The 23,262-nt window shown below is 43.9% G+C and overlaps 1 protein-coding gene across 1 annotated transcript in view; it reads left to right on the forward strand.

The window, feature by feature from the left end:
- LOC142257053 (uncharacterized) overlaps nt 1-13,048 on the forward strand; it is a 124,653-nt gene extending 111,605 nt beyond the window's left edge. Inside the window, exons 8-13 of the mRNA XM_075329107.1 lie at nt 1,407-1,543; nt 1,627-1,689; nt 2,120-2,254; nt 5,292-5,413; nt 8,659-8,753; nt 11,432-13,048. Of these exons, the coding sequence (XP_075185222.1) occupies nt 1,407-1,543; nt 1,627-1,689; nt 2,120-2,254; nt 5,292-5,413; nt 8,659-8,753; nt 11,432-11,601 (722 nt within the window). The 3' untranslated portion in view covers nt 11,602-13,048. The remainder of the gene's footprint in view (nt 1-1,406; nt 1,544-1,626; nt 1,690-2,119; nt 2,255-5,291; nt 5,414-8,658; nt 8,754-11,431) is intronic.
- The last annotated feature ends 10,214 nt before the right edge of the window (nt 13,049-23,262 follow it).

Below are 23,262 nucleotides of genomic sequence, written 5' to 3' on the forward strand. Positions count from 1 at the left end.
GCGGTGACATGTGACTCATTAGTGTTAAAAGGTCTCGGGGGTGAATGTGGAAAAGGAGTGTTACATTTGGTGTTATCCCTCACACACTCTCTCATACTGGCCACTGGAAGTTCAGCATGGCTCCTCATGGCAAGGAATTCTCTGAGGAGCTGAAAAAAGAATTGCTCTTCTATATAATGATAGCCGAGGTTATAAGAAGATTGCCAACACCCTGACACTGAGCTGCAACACGGTGGCCAAGACCATAACAAGACAAGTACCAGATCTTGCCGCAGTCGACCAAAGAAGTTGAGTGCACATGCTCAACATCATATCCAGAGGTTGTATTTTCAGAATAGATGTATGATTGCTGCAGAGGATACAGGGTTGGAGGGCCCGCCTATCTGTGCTTAAATCATAAGCTGCTCACTGCACCAAATTGGTCTGCATGGTTGTCGTCCCAGAAGGAAGCTTCTTCTAAAGATGATGCGCAAGAAAGCCCACAAGCAGTTTGCTGAAGACAAGCAGACTAAAGACATGGATTACTAGAACCATGTTTGTGGACTGATGATACCAAGATAAAATTATTTGGTTTAGATGGTGTCACGCTTATGTGACAGCAACCGGGTGAGGAGGACAAGACCATTCTGTCTTGCCTACAGTCAGGCATGCCATGGTATAGGGCTGCATGAGTGCTGCCAGCTGTGGGGCGCTACAGTTGATTGAGGGAACCATGAGTGCCAACATGTACTGTGACATACTGAAGTAGAGCAGGTTCCCCTCCTTTTGGAAACTGGAAAGCAGGGCAGTATTCCAACATAACAACCCCAAACACACCACCAAGACCACCACAGCCTTGCCAAAGAATCTGAGGGAGAAGGTAACTGGGCAGGCGTCTCCACACCTAAACCCTGTTGAGAAGCTGTGGGGCCTCCTCAAACGGAAGGTGGAGGAGCACAAGATCTCTAACATCCACCAGTTCCGTGATGTCGTCATGGAAGATTGTAAGAGGATTCCGGTGGCTCCTGTGAAGCTCTAGTGAACTCCATACCCAAGAGAGTTAAGGCCATGCATGAAAATAATGGTGGCCACACAAACTATTGACTCTTGGGGCACAATTTGGTCATTTTCACTTAGGGGTGCACTTACTTTTGTTGCCAGTGGTGTAGACATTATTGGCTGTGTGCTGAGTTATTTAGAAGACATATTTACCCTGTTATACCAGCTGTACGCTGATACAATGTACAGTAGTCAGTGTCAGATCTGCAGTGGTGTCCCATGAAAATATATAATAAAATATTTACAAGCATGTGAGGGGTGTACTAACTTTTGTAATATACTGTAGCTGCGTTATAATGTTGCAATCCTAAAAGCTGTGATAGCCCAATGATTTTTTTTATTGAAGCCATTTTTATTTTTCTGACAAGGTGAGGAGACTAGGTCCAACTACAGTATAGAACCCCTTGACTGGAAGATGGCAGAACTTAAGGTCCAAAGCTCTGACCAACTTTTGAAGGATGAAGAATTGGCCCGCCAGCTCCAGGAAGAAGAGGAGAAACGTATAGTAAGCGAAGCAATTCCTAAGTTTTGGGTGTTCAATGGAGAGGCGCAGTAGATGGTAACATCTGTTCTCAATATCTTCTTCAGGCCAAGCTGAAACGTCACGACCAACACGAGGACTTCCGAGCAGCTCAAGTGGCACAAGATGAAGTAAGATCAGGATGACTGAATCTGTATGTCATGTACATTAATCAATAGATATTTCCTCCAACTTCATCCTCCCACCTATCTAGATACATTTTCTTATTCTCACCACCTTTATAGTCTACGAAAGCCAGTGGTGGATCAACTTAAGGCATAAAAAGTTGTCTGAAATGGCCATGTGGACATGTCCTTTTTGGGTTCTTCCTGGATATGTTTTCTAGACGGCCAACCATTGTTTTCCAGCATGCCTAGACAATTATAGGTTAGACTTGCTAAGCCACGAGATGGAGGACGGAGCTGTGACAACTCCTGATGGGTTTTCCAGCAATGCTTGCATTGAGTGTGCCATGTTTTCTTTCCATATCTCCTATGACGCCATGTTTACATGCAGTGGATGTATCTAACCCTTACTGTTATCCTTGTGACTTTGCTACAGGAAATCGCCAAGTACATTCAGCAGCAGGAGCTGAGAGCGCAACGGAGATCGGAGGAGCTGGACCTGCCCGGGGATAGCGATGACGACGATGGAAGTATTTGTAGCTTCACTGACAGGAGGAGTATAGGGATGAAGGCAAGTACAAGAGACCACCCTTAAATGTGAAGACCTTAGTGGAAATTTCATGTCTATCACTAGGCTATGCACCGACATGAAAAACACCAATAATTGTATTCACATTTATAGCAAAGCTTTTAAACAGGACCTGTCAGCAGGATATTCAACCTTGCTTGCTCACAGTAATACCTTCCTTGTAGAATTTCATTGGGACACTTTTGAGAAATGTATTCTTTACGTTTTATGCTGAAGTGCGATTTGATGTAATGTTCTGCCCTGGAAAAGTAAGTAGCACTAATAGATAAACAACAGGAAGGCAAGTTTCATACTAAGACAGATGACTGTGTATAAAAAGATGATAGAGAGGCAGAGTCTCTCCGCAAAGGTAGTCAGAGGTTCATCAATCTGTGAGCCACTGCTTACTATAAAGAACACAAAGGCTTAAAAAAAATAAAACCGCATCTAAATTACTTTATAGACTTGATATATTGTAAGCTATTGAGTCAAAAGTAAAACTTATTTAATTCATGGGTCCTTTAAAATTGGGCATAATGCTAATATCACATCCACTTTAAGAACATCTTACCAACAGTCAAACGTGGGGGGTAGCAGGATGGTGTAGGGCTGCTATGCCTATGCAGAACCTTGACGTCTGGTTGTTATGTTTTGGGAATCCTGTGTGCTCCTTTCTATCATATCCTATATCAGAATGTCAAGCCATCACGCTGTGATCTAAAGAGCTGAAAGGATTTCTTTTTACATGGGTAATACAGGGTAAAAAAAATCTTCAACAATTGGACTGGTCATATACTTAAAGGGATGGTCTGATACTGCATTGGGAAGTGAGGTGTGAGTATGTTGTTGCTGCTCCATGTTTTTTCCCGAACATATGTATGATCTGCAGTTATGCACATCTATTCATGGTTGTGTTATGGTTGACAGACAACCTTGTGGTGTCCGGCTGCAGGAGGTCGCTGTGTTTGGCTGCACGAACTGCTCCTTGATATTCCATCCTTTCCTCTGTGGTGGGAATAGAGTTTAGTAGTGTGTTTTCTCAATTAGGGTTTACTCTTTTCCCTTAAGGACCCTGCAGAGATCTTTTTCCTTTCAGCTCTTAATCATTATCCCTCACCCTCTGTGTCTTTATATACCTGCATTTCCCCTTAGTATATTGCTGGTGACAGTTAAGTCTCTATAGGGTTCTGATTGCAAGCAGTCAGCTTGTAATCATCTGGATAAACATTGTTGTATGTTGATGTTCTGCTCCCTAAAGGGGGCTTTACACGCAGCGATATCGCTAGCGAGCGTACCCGCCCCTGTCGTTTGTGTGTCACGGGCAAATCGCTGTCCGTGGCGCACAATATCGTTAGGAGCCGTCACACGGACTTACCTGCCTAGCGACGTTGCTGTGGCCGGCGAACCACCTCCTTTCTAAGGGGACAGTTCGTCCGGCGCACAGCGGCATCACTAAGTGGCCGCCCAATAGAAGCGGAGGGGCGGAGATGATCGGCCGTAACATACCGCCCACATCCTTCCTTCCTCATTGCCGGCGGAAGCAGGTAAGCTGTAGTTCGTCGTTCCCGAGGTGTAACACGTAGCGATGTGTGCTGCCTCGGGAACGACGAACAACCTGCGTCCTCAACAATCAACTATTTTTTGAAAATTAACGACGTGTCAACGATAGACGATTTGGTGAGTCTTTCCTATCGTTAACGATCGCTCGTTGGTGTCACACGCAACGACGTCGCTAACGATGCCGGATGTGCGTCACGGAATCCGTGATCGCGGCGATATATCGTTAGATACGTCGTTGCGTGTAACGGGGCCTTAAGTCATCTTGGAGATAAGTTGTTTGTTTGCTTTCCCCTGTTTGTTTTCCCTGTGTCGTCTTTAGGATTCAGTGGGGTTGACTAGTGCTCGTCCCACACATTAATTACCTAGGAGCCAAGTTCAATGTCAGCCAGGGCCAGGTAACCTGCCCGGCGCATAGGTGTGGAACCTATCTCGGAACATCAGGGGATCCAGAGGCCAGTAGAAGGTTTTATCAGGGGTCACCATCTCCCCCTTCCATAGACACAGTGTTTCCCTCTTCCTTCCCCTCCCTTTTGGCTGTTCGCTCAGTATTTACCCATACCCAACGTGACACGTCCTCATTAATTATCCATTACAATAGGACACATGCACTTTACCTGCTGATTGTCCACACGTCCTGGCAGAAATGTGAAAAAGCGACATTATCCAGACATCTTGCCTCTCGATGTTGGAGTGACTGAGCATTACCAAAATTAGCAAAAATGGGAGAGATTGGGCAAAGGATAAATACTTTTTTACAGGACTGTGTATTAGATGGTTCACAGAGGTTAGGCTGATATAAAATCACCCGTATCTTACAGCATTGCATCATCTGACTAAATTCAAAGTCAGGTCTTTGCCCACATTGACATCACTTACCAGAAGAAGCTGCCACCGGTTTCCCCAGAAGGCTTTATCTTGAAGGCTATTTGTAGACGTGTGGGCAACCACTTCTGCTGAGGTTACTCTGCGCCGTTAAAAAAATGACCACATTGCCCCGGTGGAGATAAGCTCTTAGGTTATACTCAGAATAATGGGCACAAGAGCAACTCTGCAAATTTCTTGTTTTTTTAAGATTTTTATCCTTTTTAGAAGATTTGGTCTTCAGGAATTCATTTCCTGGAGGAAGAACAGAAATGATTCCACTTGCTCTAATTCATCTTTTTTAGACATCCGTTCCCAGGTATCTGAGCCATAACCCTTATGATTGGCCTCCAACACATGTCCAGACCTGTGGCAATATGTGCCGGCCTTCGGGCAGTGTTGTGTTCCCAGTCTCCCATGATGATACTGGTGTACGCCATGTACATTGTGTGATCATTCCCTTGTAGGATAAGGCTGGAGGGTTGGTTGGCTGAGAAGGGACATATACCTCCGTATATACAGTAAATCAATAGGCCCACAAACTGCTGCCAACTCCATAGAAGCCTGTGACTCTGCGGATGAATATTTAATCATGTCATATTTGTGTCCACTCCTCTAGAATGATGTGCCTTCTTCTAACCAAGGACCGCTGGACTCCGAGGGCCTGGCATCTCCGACCGAGTGTCGTACTCCTGAGAAAATGGAGTTTTCAGCGGTTGAAGGAAGTCTTGACCAGACAAAGTACGTCACCTCCAAGTCTAAGTGACAGTCACTGCCTAATGGGCTGAAGGGGAGAGTCCATAATTCAACAGAACCCTGGATAACTTAGTAGAGTAACATAATTAGTAGTTATTGGTTCTGTTTACATCTTTTACAAACTGCTTTATACTCCAGAGCTGCACTCACTATTCTGCTGGTGCAGTTACTGTGTACACATACATTACATTACTTATCCTGCACTGGTCCTGAGTTACATCCTGTATTATACTCCAGAGCTGCACTCACTATTCTGCTGGTGCAGTCACTGTGTACATACATTACATTACTTATCCTGTACTGATCCTGAGTTACATCCTGTATTATACTCCAGAGCTGCACTCACTATTCTGCTGGTGCAGTCACTGTGTACATACATTACTTATCCAGTACTGATCCTGAGTTACATCCTGTATTATACTCCAGAGCTGCACTCACTATTCTGCTGGTGCAGTCACTGTGTACATACATTACATTACTGATCCTGTACTGATCCTGAGTTACATCCTGTACTATACTCCAGAGCTGCACTCACTATTCTGCTGGTGCAGGTACTGTGTACATACATTACATTACTTATCCTGTATTATACTGCAGAGCTGCACTCACTATTCTGCTTGTGCAGTAACTGTGTACATACATTACATTACTTATACTGTACTAATCCTGAGTGTTACATCCTGTATTATACTCCAGAGCTGCACTCACTATTCTGCTGGTGACATCACTGTGTACATACATTACATCTGTATCATACTGTGTGCTGTATATTGGTTGTTTTCACTGTTGATTCTTGCTTTTTTTTTTCCTCTGATGTGTTATCTTCTTGCACATCTTAGATCTGCTCCTTTTGTTCTATTAGTGGCTGATTTTGCAGCCTTTGTGCCACGCGGCGTGTCGTGTGCTCAGCACATAAAGTTCTCACTGAAAAACAAAGCGAGATCTAAAAATAACGGTGTTGTAGACCCACACGTTGTAGGCTGTTCCCTAAATTAGTCAGACTGCAGAAGTCATCAGTGATGTGGGACATTTAACCGCTTCACGTACTGCCCTGAACATCCAATAGGACTTATATGGAGATCTCAGAGGTTTCCTTTGAAGAGCTCAGAGTTTTTCTCTAGAATTCCTAAGACTTTCTTTTTCAAGGACCCCACATTCTAATGCATCCATTATAGAGATGCCCATTGATTTCAATGTAATTCCCCATTTCACCTGTGTCGGAGCCACTGAGGAATTGTACACTTTTCTGTTTCCCTCATGTAGATGATCCCAGGTTGTCCCACTGATGAAACCACACGAGATCTTCTGTATTACTTTGGAGACCACATTTAACAAAGCTATACAGTTAGGTCCAGAAATATTTGGACAGTGACACAAGTTTTGTTATTTTAGCTGTTTACAAAAACCTGTTCAGAAATACAATTATATATATAATATGGGCTGAAAGTGCACACTCCCAGCTGCAATATGAGAGTTTTCACATCCAAATCGGAGAAAGGGTTTAGGAATCATAGCTCTGTAATGCATAGCCTCCTCTTTTTCAAGGGACCAAAAGTAATTGGACAAGGGACTCTAAGGGCTGCAATTAACTCTGAAGGCGTCTCCCTCGTTAAACTGTAATCAATGAAGTAGTTAAAAGGTCTGGGGTTGATTACAGGTGTGTGGTTTTGTATTTGGAAGCTGTTGCTGTGACCAGACAACATGCGGTCTAAGGAACTCTCAATTGAGGTGAAGCAGAACATCCTGAGGCTGAAAAAAAAGAAAAAATCCATCAGAGAGATAGCAGACATGCTTGGAGTAGCAAAATCAACAGTCGGGTACATTCTGAGAAAAAAGGAATTGACTGGTGAGCTTGGGAACTCAAAAAGGCCTGGGCGTCCACGGATGACAACAGTGGTGGATGATCGCCGCATACTTTCTTTGGTGAAGAAGAACCCGTTCACAACATCAACTGAAGTCCAGAACACTCTCAGTGAAGTAGGTGTATCTGTCTCTAAGTCAACTGTAAAGAGAAGACTCCATGAAAGTAAATACAAAGGGTTCACATCTAGATGCAAACCATTCATCAATTCCAAAAATAGACAGGCCAGAGTTAAATTTGCTGCAAAACACCTCATGAAGCCAGCTCAGTTCTGGAAAAGTATTCTATGGACAGATGAGACAAAGATCAACCTGTACCAGAATGATGGGAAGAAAAAAGTTTGGAGAAGAAAGGGAACGGCACATGATCCAAGGCACACCACATCCTCTGTAAAACATGGTGGAGGCAACGTGATGGCATGGGCATGCATGGCTTTCAATGGCACTGGGTCACTTGTGTTTATTGATGACATAACAGCAGACAAGAGTAGCCGGATGAATTCTGAAGTGTACCGGGATATACTTTCAGCCTAGATTCAGCCAAATGCCGCAAAGTTGATCGGACGGCGCTTCATAGTACAGATGGACAATGACCCCAAGCATACAGCCAAAGCTACCCAGGAGTTCATGAGTGCAAAAAAGTGGAACATTGTGCAATGGCCAAGTCAATCACCAGATCTTAACCCAATTGAGCATGCATTTCACTTGCTGAAATCCAGACTTAAGACGGAAAGACCCACAAACAAGCAAGACCTGAAGGCTGCGACTGTAAAGGCCTGGAAAAGCATTAAGAAGGAGGAAATCCAGCGTTTGGTGATGTCCATGGGTTCCAGACTTAAGGCAGTGATTGCCTCCAAAGGATTCGCAACAAAATATTGAAAATAAAAATATTTTGTTTGGGTTTGGTTTATTTGTCCAATTACTTTTGACCTCCTAAAATGTGGAGTGTTTGTAAAGAAATGTGTACAATTCCTACAATTTCTATCAGATATTTTTGTTCAAACCTTCAAATTAAACGTTACAATCTGCACTTGAATTCTGTTGTAGAGATTTCATTTCAAATCCAATGTGGTGGCATGCAGAGCCCAACTCGCCAAAATTGTGTCACTGTCCAAATATTTCTGGACCTAACTGTATATGTATATATATATATATATATATATGATGTATGTATGTTTTTTTATATATATATATATATATATATATATATATAATATATATATATATATATATATATATATATATATATATATATATATATAAAAATATATAAAATTCCATAGAAGAACTTTCAACCATTATTAGACTCAGGGAGATCTCATTTTTGGTTTTGCCGTCACCTTTTAGTTTGACATTTTTTTGTTTCGTAGACTCCGGTCACCCAGGAACATTGCCGAAGAACTCGACCCCACGTTTAAGTCAAAGAAGGATTCCCAGCCTGAAGTGTTCGACGTCTGTCCACAAGGTAGGACCTGCCATCCACAAGTCATAATTAGGGACCTACAAAATAGTATTTACTCCATGAAACATGGACCACCAAAACTCCTAGAATAAGGCCATCTGTCCCCTACGTCCTGCTCACCTATGCATATTTTCCAGGATCTGAGTATTGAATACCGGTCACTATTGCAGCACAGCCCCTACTGAAGTGAATAGGAGCAGAGCTTCAATTTCTTCACAGCAGCTACTAAATAGTGTATGGAGCTGTTACATCTTGCCTCGTTTGGGGTACAGGGTGTAAACTCCCAACAATCTGATGTTGATGACCCATTCCATTGATCAATATAGCGTTGGAAAACCCCTTTTAAAATTATACCTTTATGGGCTGTATTGTACCTCTCTGTGTGCATTATATAAGGAGATACAAAAACTAGTGATCCGCTCAACACATGCCAAGTTACTGAGATATTAACTTGGAGGCACCTTATGGCTACACAAAGTACCTACCTATGTAACCTTTTTGCAGACCCATTGGTGCTCCATGTCAAGCTCTGTTGGGTATATGTATTTATCTTTGTCCCCCGTGCAATATTATTCGCCCCCTTTACTTTCAGTGCAGCAAACTCACTCCAGAAGTTCATTGAGGATCTCTGAATGATCCAATGTTGTCCTAAATGACTGATGATGATAAATATAATCCACCTGTGTGTAATCAAGTCTCCGTATAAATGCACCTGCTCTGTGATAGTCGCAGAGTTCTGTTTAAAGCGAAAATAGCACTATGAAGACCAAGGAACACAACAGGCAGGTCCGTGATATTGTTGTGGAGAAGTTTAAAGCCGGATTTGGTTACAAAAAGATTTCCAAAACTTTAAATATCCCAAAAAGCACTGTGCAAGCGATCATATTGAAATGGAAGGAGTATCATACCACTGCAAATCTACCAAGACCCGGCCGTGCCTCAAAAATGTTATCTCAAACAAGGAGAAGACTGATCAGAGATGCAGCCAAGAGGCCCATGATCACTCTGGATGAACTGCAGAGATCTACAGCTGAGGTGGGAGAGTCTGTCCATAGGACAACAATCAGTCGTACACTGCACAAATCTGGCCTTTATGGAAGAGTGGCAAGGAGAAAGCCATTTCTCAAAGATATCTATAAAAAGTGTTGTTTAAAGTTTTCCACAAGCCACATGGGAGACACACCAAACATGTGTAAGAAGGCGCTCTGGTCACATGAAACCAAAAGCGAACTTTTTGGGCACAATGCCAAACAATATGTTTGGCGTAAGAGCAACACAGCTCATCGCCCTGAACACACAATCCCCACTGTCAAACATGGTGGTGGCAGCATCATGGTTTGGGTCTGCTTTTCTTCAGCAGGGACAGGGAAGATGGTTAAAATTGATGGGAAGATGGATGGAGCCAAATACAGGACCATTCTTGAAGAAAACCTGTTGGAGTCTGCAAAAGATCTGAGACTGGGACGGAGATTTGTCTTCCAACAAGACAATGATCCCAAACATAAAGCAACATCTACAATGGAAGGGTTCACAAGTAAACGTATCCAGGTGTTAGAATGGCCAAGTCACAGTCCAGACCTCAATCCAATCGAGAATCTGTGGAAAGAGCTGAAAACTGCTGTTCACAAACGCCTCCATCCAACCTCACTCAGCTCCAGCTGTTTACAAAGGGAGAATGGGCAAGAATTTCAGTCTCTCGATGTGCAAAACTGATAGAGACATTCCCCAAGAGACTGCAGCTGTAATCGCAGCAAAGGGTGGCGCTACAAAGTATTAACTTAAAGGGGCCAAATAATATTGCATCCCCAATTTTCAGTTTATTATTTTTTATAAAAGTTTAAAATAAGCAATACATTTCGTTAACGTCACAATTGTGTCCCACTTGTTGATTCTTCACCATAAAATTTAATTTTTTTATCTTTGTTTGAAGCCTGAAATGTGGGAAAAGGTTGAAAAATTCATCAAAGGGGCCGAATACTTTTGCAAGGCACTTGTAGCTTTACTATAATAGGGGCCATGTGGCTTCAATTAAGGTGTCTAGCATTTAGTGAATGCTGTAACTGAAACTAAACAGACCCCCATTATAGATTGTGGATATGATGGTTTTTACTGAACCGATGGTGGTTTTAGTGCCATATTCATGTACTGATGGTGGTTCTGGTGCCGTATTCATGTACTGATGGTGGTTTTGGTGCCGTATTCATGTATTGATGGTGGTTCTGGTGATGTATTGCATTTCTGGTTACATTTTCATGTAGTAATGGTTGTTCTGGTCCTTTATATACAGTATGATGAACTCTACAGTTGCCTATACAATATGGTCATCACAGCCCCTCATATACTATGATGTCCTTACACAGCCCTGCATGTGATGGCCCTTCATTTAGATAATGTAAAAAAAATTAAAAAAGCTGGTCCTCCTGGTGTTCTCAGTGGGGCAGGGAGCTGACTTCAGCTGATTATAGCTCCTCTGCTCCTGTCCTGGACATCGTTCACATCACTTGTATTTGGGGAGACAGGGACTGCTGGGGTGCTGGTGGTGAGCATGGTGATCGTTGGCAGTGACTCACTTACACTGCTCACCTGTGTGCACCCCCTAGGGGAGGCATGAGGTAACGCACTTGGCAGATCCCGGCTCTGCCTTGCAGCTATAGATCTAATTACCCCACTATTCCTTCTAGTTGCAGATTTTCCAGTATCCACTCAGACCCAGCCTGTTCCAGTCGACGGATTCTACGACTTCATGGACGACGGCGCTGAACCGTTATTTATACCACCAACCAAGCGGCAACCGGAGAAATTGGGACGCAGTAAACCAAAAGACAAGAAGGAGGGATGCAAGCAGCAGTGACCTGCGGTTACCGGTCTCACTATTATTTGTAGCAGTCATCATCTTCTTGCCGGACTTTTCTTTTTTCTTTTTTAATTTTTTGTTCTCTGTTCCGTGTCAAGTTCATCATTGTGGACGATCTTCAACGTGCGTCAAAACAAGTGGTATTAACTCATTCAGGGATGAAGACGATAATCTGATTTTCTCGCATTCAGGTGCCTTAGGCATTTTTTTGACTCTAGAGAATGGCTGTTTTAATAATACTATAGAGCTGAACGTCCCGGGTCAGCAATGGGAAAAAAAAGCACATTTTAGTAACCTATTGTCCAGTCTATTAGAACAATATTAGCTGTGTGCTATTGAATCTGCGTATGACGAGCATCGTGGCTTATTCATCGAAACCATCGACTACATGGAATTTTTTTTTTTATTTTTTTTATATATATTTTTTTTTTTTTAATTTTTTTTTGCCCCTCCGCAAACTAAAATTCTGAAATTGTATTAATCTACAGAGGTGACCTGCAAAATGTTAGAAGTATTAATCTGATTACTATTGTTTGCTCTTATTCTCACATCATTAATTTGCTTATTTTATTTTTAAATTTTATTTTAATTTTTTTTCTGACTGTACACCCGTTAAGTGTTTATCAAATTCAGTATTCTGGAAAAATGCAGAGTTTGATAGGAGTCCAGTATTTTTTTTTTAAGATTTTTTGCACTGATTTTTTTTTTTATTATTATTTGCTTTCAGTAATAATTTCTGGTGCTTTTTGTGTATAGATCCCAAATGCCTTTAGAATTTTACTTTAAAGGTTTTTTTTTATATATATAAATATATATGAAATACAAGAAGTATTATTTGTATTTCTAGTTGGTCTGATTCATTTTACAGAGCAGGAAGCACTGTTGGAATTAAAGGGGAGCTCCATCTAAAAATCTGAAGTCTGTTTTGGTTAGGGGTTTGGCCTTTTTACTAAGATGTGTTCAACTTGTTTGGTATGTCTACTTCATGATGCCAACGGACCTCATTTTGCCAAAACGGTGCTGCGAACTTGACCAAAATGACACCCCAAATTGGATATTTTCATGCTACTTGGAGCTATCTTTGAAAGCATGGTTGGCCAGATAGAAATGAGATGTTGCTCAAAAGTCTTGATGGTCTTTTTCTTGAAGTTCCTGGGCCATAGTGCAAAATCCGTTAAACGGCCCTTGAGCCATTTGTAATGCCAGTGTTCATGTGACATCAATGTATTTGCAGCCCATTAGGCAACAGGTCCGACTGTATCGGATACCCATGTTCTCCCCCGCAGACAGATCCCTAGTTAGATCCCTTGTAAGTATATCTACATGTGCAGAAGTAATATAGGGGTGATTTAAAACTCCCCATAAGAAGCACAGAAATATCTGCATATACCGTATTTTTCAAACTATAAGACGCGCCGGACCATAAGACGCACCCTGGTGTTAGAGGAGGAAAATAGGAAAATAAAACTTTAAGCAAAAAAATGTGGTCATGACACAGTGTTATGGGGCGAGGATCTGCTGCTGACACTGTTATGGGGGTAATGTTCCCAAATTCTCTACTAAGGTACCCCATCCTGGTAATGATCCTCCTGCCTTGTATATGATCCTGCTATAAACCCCCATCCTGCTCATATACCCCCATCCTGCTCATATACCCCCATCCTGTTCATATACCCCCCCATCCATCCTGCTCATATTCCCCCATCCATCCTGCTCATATACCCCCATCCTGCTCATATACCCCCATCCTGTTCATATACCCCCCCATCCATCCTGCTCATATTCCCCCATCCATTCTGCTCATATACCCCCATCCTGCTCATATACCCCCATCCTGCTCATATACCCCCATCCTGTTCATATACCCCCCATCCATCCTGCTCATATTCCCCCATCCATCCTCCTCATATTCCCCCATCCATCCTGCTCATATACCCCCATCCTGTTCATATTCCCCCATCTTGCTCATATTCCCCCATCCTGCTCATATACTCCCATCCTGCTCATATACCCCCATCCTGCTCATATACCCCCATCCTGCTCATATATCCCCATCCTGTTCATATACCCCCATCCTGCTCATATACCCCCATCCTGTTCATATACCCCCATCCTGCTCATATACTCCCATCCTGTTCATATACCCCCCCATCCATCCTGCTCATATACTCCCATCCTGCTATATGCCCCCATCATGCTCATATACCATCCTGGTATATGACCTGTATCCTATAGCACAGAGAAAAAAAATAAACATTTATACTCACCTTTTCCTCACTCCCTGCAGCACCGATCATCTTCCTCTCTTCGCCGCTGACCTGTGTGTATGGAGCCGTCCCCCTGCAGCACGCGATGTCTTCCTGTCTGTGCCGATCAGCTGACCGGCACAGACAGGAAGACATCGCGTGCTGCAGGGGGACAGCTCCACACACGGGGACGGGTGAGTGTACTCATTCACTGCACCCTGTGCTGATGACGCGCGCGGGGGGCAGTGAATACAGCCGCACATGATCACTCCAGGCTGTAATTGCTAGGGGTGATCATGCGGACCGGCTCTTTACTATGCGCGCATCCCCGCTCGTCCTCCCGCCCACCTGTCAGCACCGGCTTCAGCGCTGAGAGATGGGCGGGAGGATGGGCGTGCATGTGTAATGAGCGGGCACACGTGGTCACCGCAGGCTGTTACAGCCTGCTCGTGCCCCTGATGACCCGCTCCACTGCAGCACCCTCATTCCCGGCCACAGCCCTATAGTCAGACCATAAGACGCACCCCCAACTTTCCCCCAACATTTGGGGGGAAAAAAGTGCGTCTTATGGTCCGAAAAATACGGTACCTGTCAATTAGCAATAATGGCAATTTTGCCAGAAAATAGAATACAAAAGGAAAACTGACTCTAGACTATCGGGATGTGCTGGGAGATGCAGTTTTGCAAGAACTGGAGAGTAATGATGAGCGGGCACTACCATTCTCAGGTACTCTGTAATCGTAACGAGCAGTTGGACACTCAAATGCACTTGACACGAGTACCCAAGTATAATTAATAAGTATAATGTAAGTCAAAGGGGGACTCTAGCATTTTTTTTTTTTTTTTGAATGAGCAGGCACTTCCATGCTCGGGTGCTCAGTACTGGTAACTAGTGATGAGCGGTCACTACCATGCTCAGGTGCTCAGTACTGGTAACTAGTGATGAGCGGTCACTACCATGCTCAGGTGCTCAGTACACGTAACTAGTGATGAGTGGGCACTACCATGCTCAGGTGCTCAGTACATGTAACTAGTGATGAGTGGGCACTACCATGCTCGGGTGCTCAGTACTCGTAACTACTGATGAGCGGGCACTACCATGCTCGGGTGCTCAGTACTGGTAACTAGTGATGAGCGGTCACTACCATGCTCAGGTGCTCAGTACTCGTAACTAGTGATGAGCGGTCACTACCATGCTCGGGTGCTCAGTACACGTAACTAGTGATGAGTGGGCACTACCATGCTCGGGTGCTCTGTACTCGTAACTAGTGATGAGTGGGCACTACCATGCTCGGGTGCTCAGTACTCGTAACTACTGATGAGCGGGCACTACCATGCTCGGGTGCTCAGTACTGGTAACTAGTGATGAGCGGTCACTACCATGCTCAGGTGCTCAGTACTCGTAACTAGTGATGAGCGGTCACTACCATGCTCGGGTGCTCAGTACTCGTAACTAGTGATGAGCGGGCACTACCATGCTCTGGTACTTGGTACTCATAACGAGCAGATGGATGTTTGGATGGGCGCGACTCAATCTTCTGGAAAAATACCCAAGTTTCAAATTGACTACCGTTATCCTCGGTACAAGAATCGAGTCCAGCCGAGCATCCGACTGCTCGTTACAAGTACCGATCACTCGAGCATGGTAGTGCTCACTCATCACTAGTTACGAGTACTGAGCACCCGAGCATGGTAGTGCCCGCTCATCACTAGTTACGAGTACCGATCACCCGAGAATGGTAGTGCCCGCTCATCACTAGTTACAAGTACTGAGCATGGTAGTGCTCACTCATCACTACTGGAGAGTATCGGGTTGGAGATCACTTGTGTAGAAGTACAAGTCTGGAACCTGGGGGAGTCCAAAACCCCTCCTTGGACATACAATAACAGCATTAGGTTATAGCATGCACAAAGGCTCTACAAAGAAGAATGTAGCAGAGTCTCTAGCGCCTCCTATTGGAGGTAGCAATCCTAGAAGGCAATAATATCCTTTAGAAAAAGACTTGTCTAACGATGACTTGAATACAAGGCCAAACCAGAATAGTCACCAAAAGGAAAACTTCCATTTTCAGATATTTGTTACAGGAGAGCGGGAAGTTTTCCTCGTCAACAGCAGGAGACGTCTGGGTGTGTGGGAGGTAAGGTCTCTCTTTGAAGAATGTGCCCAATTATTTTAAAGAGATTTATTAATTCTTTGAGAGGATGGGTAATGCCAGGTCTGTGACTTCTTTAGTGTCTCCTTCCACCCTCTTGACATGTCTGGAATGTGCACACCACTTGTCTAAACACAATTTCTATCCGTAGCCTCGGGGTCTGTATTCCCAGAAGAATGAAGTGTTATTAGAAAACGATGCATAGTTTTGAGTCCAATCATTTCCTCCTTTATAGTCAGTGACAACAAGGAAACCACATAGTGAAAGCTCCGCAGAGATATCGGGAGGTGAAGGGGCATGGACGTATTTTGGAGACAGCAATCGCCATATTTTTTTGCAATTAGCGAGCATTACAGCCGTAAGACTCCTACTGATCGGACATTGTGGACGGCTCCTTCATGAGTTGATGATGCTCAACAATCTCAGGATCCTAAAGAGCAAACCACTACATATTTCTCAAGGAAAGCCGTATAACAACCCTGCAACCGTGGCTCTTTGTCACCCAACTTTCACAATGATCAGAATTTTGTAACTTGTCACCGGGTAACTGTTAGGATAGCTCCTATGCTGTCCATCATGCTAGGGGACCCTAGGCTATCTGTATTCGTAGGGTTTCTGCTGATGGTGGAGATGCCAGAGTCCCGTTCCTGGCTATTCTCCTGATCAGTACTACCCCCCTCTCACTAGGGAAGGACAGGGCAGGAGTTTGATGGAAAACAGACAAGAGAAAGGGAAAACCAAACTATAACACACTGCACACATATAGGAATAGATAATGAGACATTGAGGAGGAAAGCAAGAGCAGGAAGGCAACAAGGATTAACTCCACTATTTCACTCAGCAATAAGTATAATATCCACCAGATAGTCTGGATCACAACTCGAGATGAGTGAACCTGAGGTTCAATGTTTGGAGTTCGGGCTTGGAAACAGACTTCCAAAGTTTGGGTCCGAAGTTCAAGTGAGTTACGAGTGCAATCCACTCCAGCGAGTAGCGCTGTGCTTGCATATGCGTGATGCTCGCTTGCAGTATTAAAATGGCTCGCATTTGGGGTAAAATCCGCGTGATCCGATGCAGTGTATGCACACACACAAAAAAAAAACAAAAAACCCTGCCCACTCTCCCCTGGAAGTGTTCTGCTTATGGCTGGCAGCATATGGGTGGAGCCACGAAATGTCCAAATACTGACTTTCATTTAGGTTTGGATCAAGTCGGGGGCAAAAAACAAACTTTTTTTAAGGTTTAAATGTACTTGTCGCACCGAACTTCCAAAGCTTTGCTCATCTCTAATCACAACACCTCACCAGCCCTGCTAAGATAAACTATAGCTGGCATAGGTGGAAGGATCTACCCAGCATACATAGGAGGGGAGCTGATGTAATTGGCTTTCCCACATGTGATCAAAGCAGACTAGCAGACATTTAACGCTTGCTAGCTTGCCTATGAATTACCACTCTGCAGGTCGACGCCCGTGTCTGCCAGCGTTAATCACAGACACCAGAGAAGTTATCAGGCGAAATGTCAGAATCTGTAGTTAGAACCTGACTCCACTATGACAGTCGGTGAAGTTTGTAAAAATCTCCGTGTGACATAACCATTAGTGATATCCTCAAGATTTATATAAGGCCCAAATTATCTTTTACATTTAAAAATAAACATTCTAATGGCCCAGATTGCTGAGCGGATGTCTGTCATGTGCCCCAGAGGCGTTATCTAACAGGCTTTCCTGTCTATTCTCACGTAAGGAAGTTTCAACAGAAGATCACGAAACTGGTGACACCAAAAGATAAGAATAAAATAACTTGTCCCATCTATGACATTTCTCACATATCAGTAGCGGGTTATGCAAAGAATATCCTGTAGACATCCAGAGGCTCCACATCCATCTCCAGAAGGAAGCAATGGCCTGTACTCTAATGTAAAGACGAGGTGTCAGTGAATGTGCGGCTGTTTCTACTCACTCCATGCGAGCAATGAGATTTGTAGTGAGTGGACAAATTTGATTACATTAACAGGTTTATCAGCCACAAATATCACATCATCTTCAATTCAGACTTGTTCTCCTACACGTGTATTCATCAAGGAAATACTCTACAGTTCTTCATTGACTGCAGTTTTGCTGGGAAACAATGAGGGTAAATTTACATATTGTGGGAATTTCTCATTAAATGATTGCTGCCATTTGAATTTTTGAATTACCGGGCGGAAAAATAATGTAATTTCAATTTTCACGCTCAAGCTGTTGACCGAAGGAAAATGAATCTATATCAAATTTACACTATAGAAATACATTATTACTATACTGCCCCATGGTCAAGTGTAGAGAAAAGTATAATACTATGATACTGCCCCTATGTACAAGAATATAACTACTATAATACTGCCCCCTATGTACAAGAATATAACTACTATAATACTGCGAAAAAACGCCAAGAAAATAAATGTTTTTCAGCTCACCAGTCTGTAGATCTAGACGTCCATTCGGGCCAGTGCACGGTATCTGTGGTTGGCTTCCACAGGTGTAGCAATCATTGAAGGGAGGAGGGGATGGAAAACAAATCAGCACTGATGTCTGTAAAATTCTTCTTTATTTGTTACAAAATCATCTTAAAATTGAGATGGATCAATCCTTCCAGAAGCCCTGATTCCGCCTTACGCGTTTCAGAGAAACAGAGAAAAATCTCCTTAATCATAGGCAAATGCCTTCATTTGGCTATGATTAAGGAGTTTTTTCTCTGAAACGCGTAAGGCGGAATCAGGGCTTCTGGAAGGATTGATCCATCTCAATTTTAAGATGATTTTGTAACAAATAAAGAAGAATTTTACAGACATCAGTGCTGGTTTGTTTTCCATCCCCTCCTCCCTTCAATGATTACTATAATACTGCACCCTATGTACAAGAATATAACTACTATAATACTGCTCCTATGTACAAGAATATAACTACTATAATACTGCCCCTATGTACAAGAATATAACTACTATAATACTGCCCCTTTGTACAAGAATATAACTACTATAATACTGCCCCTATGTACAAGAATATAACTACTATAATACTTCCCCTATGTACAAGAATATAACTACTATAATACTGCCCCTATGTACAAGAATATAACTACTATAATACTGCTCCTATGTACAAGAATATAACTACTATAATACTGCCCCTATGTACAAGAATATAACTACTATAATACTGCTCCTATGTACAAGAATATAACTACTATAATACTGCTCCTATGTACAAGAATATAACTACTATAATACTGCCCCCTATGTACAAGAATATAACTACTATAATACTGCCCCCTATGTACAAGAATATAACTACTATAATACTGCCCCTATGTACAAGAATATAACTACTATAATACTGCCCCTATGTACAAGAATATAACTACTATAATACTGCCCCTATGTACAAGAATATAACTACTATAATACTGCTCCTATGTACAAGAATATAGCTACTATAATACTGCCCCTATGTACAAGAATATAACTACTATAATACTGCCCCTATGTACAAGTATATAACTACTATAATACTGCTCCTATGTACAAGAGTATAACTACTATAATACTGCACCCTATGTACAAGAGTATAACTACTATAATAATGCCCCTATGTACAGGAATATAACTACTATATTATTGCTCCTGAGTTGATTACTGGGCAGCTCCATCTCCCTCCTCTCCCCACTACCTGACATAGCAGCTTATGCAAAGTTCTGTAAATAGCCGGTGAGAGATAAAGCTGTAAGAGGTTTTGTAATCGTTTCTGACTAACATTTTAACGTCATTATGACAACTTTACTCATAATGAACGGCTGCAATGGAAATAAAATGTCATTTTTCCTACAGTACAACCCTCCGTCTGCTGTACAAGACCCACAAAGCCGCACAGGATCAGAGCGCACAGCTGTGTCACATCAATGGTGTAAATTTGTGGTTTTCCTTTTACTACAGATACTCTGCACATAGTAATGATCGGGTAAATCATTCTTACATATCCAGGCTTTCAATGAAGTGAATGTACATTTTCACAACGTTCCTATCCCTCAGCTCTAACTTCAACTGTGAGCAACTCTAAGGCTGCGTGCCCACCATCAGGGTTCACAGCTTTTTGGACTCCGCGTGTTTCTGCTGCGTTGTACAGTACAACCACAGCGGATGGGATTGTGAGCGAAATACACTCCTATGCCATTGCAACTCCAAATCAGTAAGATTCGGTTTATGAGCACTCGAGAAAATCATTGCAGCACACATGCTTTGTGGTGTACTGAAAGCAGGGCCGGACTGGCCATAGGGCAATTCTGGCAAATGCCAGAAGGGCCGGTGCCTGTAGTGGCCGCTCAATCTTCAGTCAATGCCGCTCTCAGCAGTGTGCGCTGTGCTGTGTCAGCCCTGCTGTGCGATTCTGCGCCCGCCATACACACTGCTGAGGAGAGTGATGGTGACCGCAGCTCTCTCCTTCCTGATCAAATGTATTTGCGTCTCTCAGCCGTAAATACATTTGAACAGTGTAGCACGGTGCTCTGGTCTGGGCTCCAACATGCATCAGCGTGATGAGATCAGCACCTTGTTGACGTCCTCACACTGCTGCGGGCGTCACAGAGACACGTCGGGCAGTGGTGATCACTCCATGGAGGAGCGGAAGATGAACTGTACCGGAGAAGGGGAGAACAATCGTGAAAGGGACACAGCTTTCTGAGAGGTAGTGGGGTGAGTACTTTATTCAGAGTGGGCAGTGTGTGTGTGTGTGTGTGTGTGTGTGTAGGATATTTTACAAAAGGGCACTGTGGGGGGGAAGTATTTTGCAGAGGCAGTGTGGGACGGGTATATTAATGAGACTGGCAGCATGGGGGTATATTAATGAGTGGCAGCTTGGGGGGATATTAATGAGTGGCAGCGTGGGGTATATTAAGGAGTAGCACTGTGGGGGTATATTAAGGAGAGTGGCAGTGTCAGGGTATATTAAGGAGAGGGGCAGGGTGGGGGTATATTAGGGAGAGGGGCAGAGTGGGGGTATATTAGGGAGAGGGGCAGGGTGGGGGTATATTAGGGAGAGGGGCAGGGTGGGGGTATATTAGGGAGAGGGGCAGGGTGGGGGTATATTAGGGAGAGGGGCAGGGTGGGGGTATATTAGGGAGAGTGGCAGCGTGGGGGTATATTAAGGACATTGGCAGTGTGGGTCTATTAAGGAGAGTGGCAGCGTGGGGGGTATATTAAGGAGAGCGGCAGCGTGGGGGGTATATTAAGGAGAGCGGCAGCGTGGGGGGTATATTAAGTGTGGATCGCCTCGCACATATACACCCTAGTCTCACTATATCTTCGAAATACTGGACAAATTACCGCACTGACTGGCCTCTTGGAAACTATAGAGGATTTTATGGATGGCACTCTCATTTTAGGGGTAGATTTTAACATCGCTTTGAACCTGGTACAAGACACCTCATCGGGCACTTCGTAAACTAAAATGCATGCTATATGGACACCAATTAGTGGATACATGGAGGCTATTACACCCATCTGATAAGGACTATTCATTTTATTCGACGGCACACGGAACATATTCTAGAATTGATTACTTTTTTCTGTAAAACATGGGGATCTCACCAGGATCTCACAGTCCCAAATAGAAAATATTACCTTTTCCGATCATGCACTCTGCAGGGTACATGTGTTGTTACAATCCCCGGTGCCGTTACCGTGGCAGTGGAGGTTGAATGTTTCCCTGCTGGAGGACCCTGAGGTCCTACAACTGGTACACAATACCTTGACAGAATACTTAACAACGAATACCCCCAGCGACACTTCACCAACTTCAGTGTGGGAGGCTCACAAATGTGTCATTACGGGAGTATTGATTCAGCAGGGGGCGAGAATAATTCACAGGCACAGATGTTAAACCAAGTCTCTGGGTGCCGCTGCCTGCTGGAAGAATCCGTCCGGGTATGCCTCTTCCTATGGCCCTGTGGGGTTATCCGAAGGCCCTCCTCCATGCACAAATTGTTAATTGTTGACCCTTAGGCTTGAAACCATCCAGGTCACTCTCCCCGGTTATGTGGAGCAATGCCCTTGGCTGCAGACATGTGGGATTTTCTGGCCGTTATTTGGGAAGCCTATCCCCCTCGCTGTGCTGGCACTGCAAATCTCTGGGCGCATGGGAGTAGAAAATGAAGATTCTACTCGCTACAGGCTAAATGCCGGGTTGCATATAGCTTCACCCCGACCTAGGGTCCATGTACCCTGCCGTGCTCAGTCCTGGACCGGTTACTGGACCACCAATCCAGTCCACCGCGACCAGGTCTCTGACTCCTGTGGTCCTGGACCACCTGTCTGCAACCTAGCCGTCTTCTAGGGGCTACAACCCCTCCCTGGGAGCTCCAACTCCCTGTGACCTCTCCTCTTGAGAGTCACCACTTAACTCCCTGCTACTTCCTGAACTGTTTACTGTATCCCTCCCACCTATCTAGCCCCTAGGTGGGCAGGCCCGTTCCCAACTGGTCCTACCCACTGGTGTGATGCCCCTGGACTATCAGGTCGTCACAGGGTATTGCACAATCTGCCCTCCCGTACAATATCCACCTCCTTCTTGGTTATGGGTCCCCAACTGTATGGTGTTGCCAACATCAGCCAAAATCACCAAAAGAATGGAGCCGTCACTTCTTTTAACTACTGGGTGGTTTTAGAAACCCAAAGTGGGTAAAAAATGCTGAAAAGCCTGAACTTCTGCACAGCAATAGATGCATGTGGTCATACGGGTATGTTTCATAGTAGTTTCCATGCTGTGATCTGCCCCCAAAAATGTCATTACACATTCCCTAAGTGGTATGTGTCCAAAATTATCACCAGTGACAACAACAGCTTCCCTGATCAGCTATCTGTAGAATAGGTCATCAATATTAGTTCAGGGGGATCTGATTTTGTATCCCTGCCCATCAGCTATAGGACCGCAGCATTATATGGAGAGCAGCATCCTCTTCATTATCTGTGAGACCTAGCACTGTAGGGAAAATAGCGGCTTCACCAGGTCCTACTACTAAGAGCAATAAATAGGCCTGAGCTGTAATACTGGATGCAGCTGTGACTACATGTTATATGGTCGTGTTACATAACCTACAAGTGCACAAAGATATTACACATTCACCACTCGAAAAGTGGACCTGTGTACCACCCCAGCGCCAGCAGCCGGTCTGCTGCTCGGACCCAGATCCGCGGTGGCTCGAGGGTCTCCGGATCAGAGAGGGGTC

The sequence above is a fragment of the Anomaloglossus baeobatrachus genome, chromosome 11 (assembly GCF_048569485.1).
Source record: "Anomaloglossus baeobatrachus isolate aAnoBae1 chromosome 11, aAnoBae1.hap1, whole genome shotgun sequence".
Classification (NCBI taxonomy): domain Eukaryota; kingdom Metazoa; phylum Chordata; class Amphibia; order Anura; family Aromobatidae; genus Anomaloglossus; species Anomaloglossus baeobatrachus.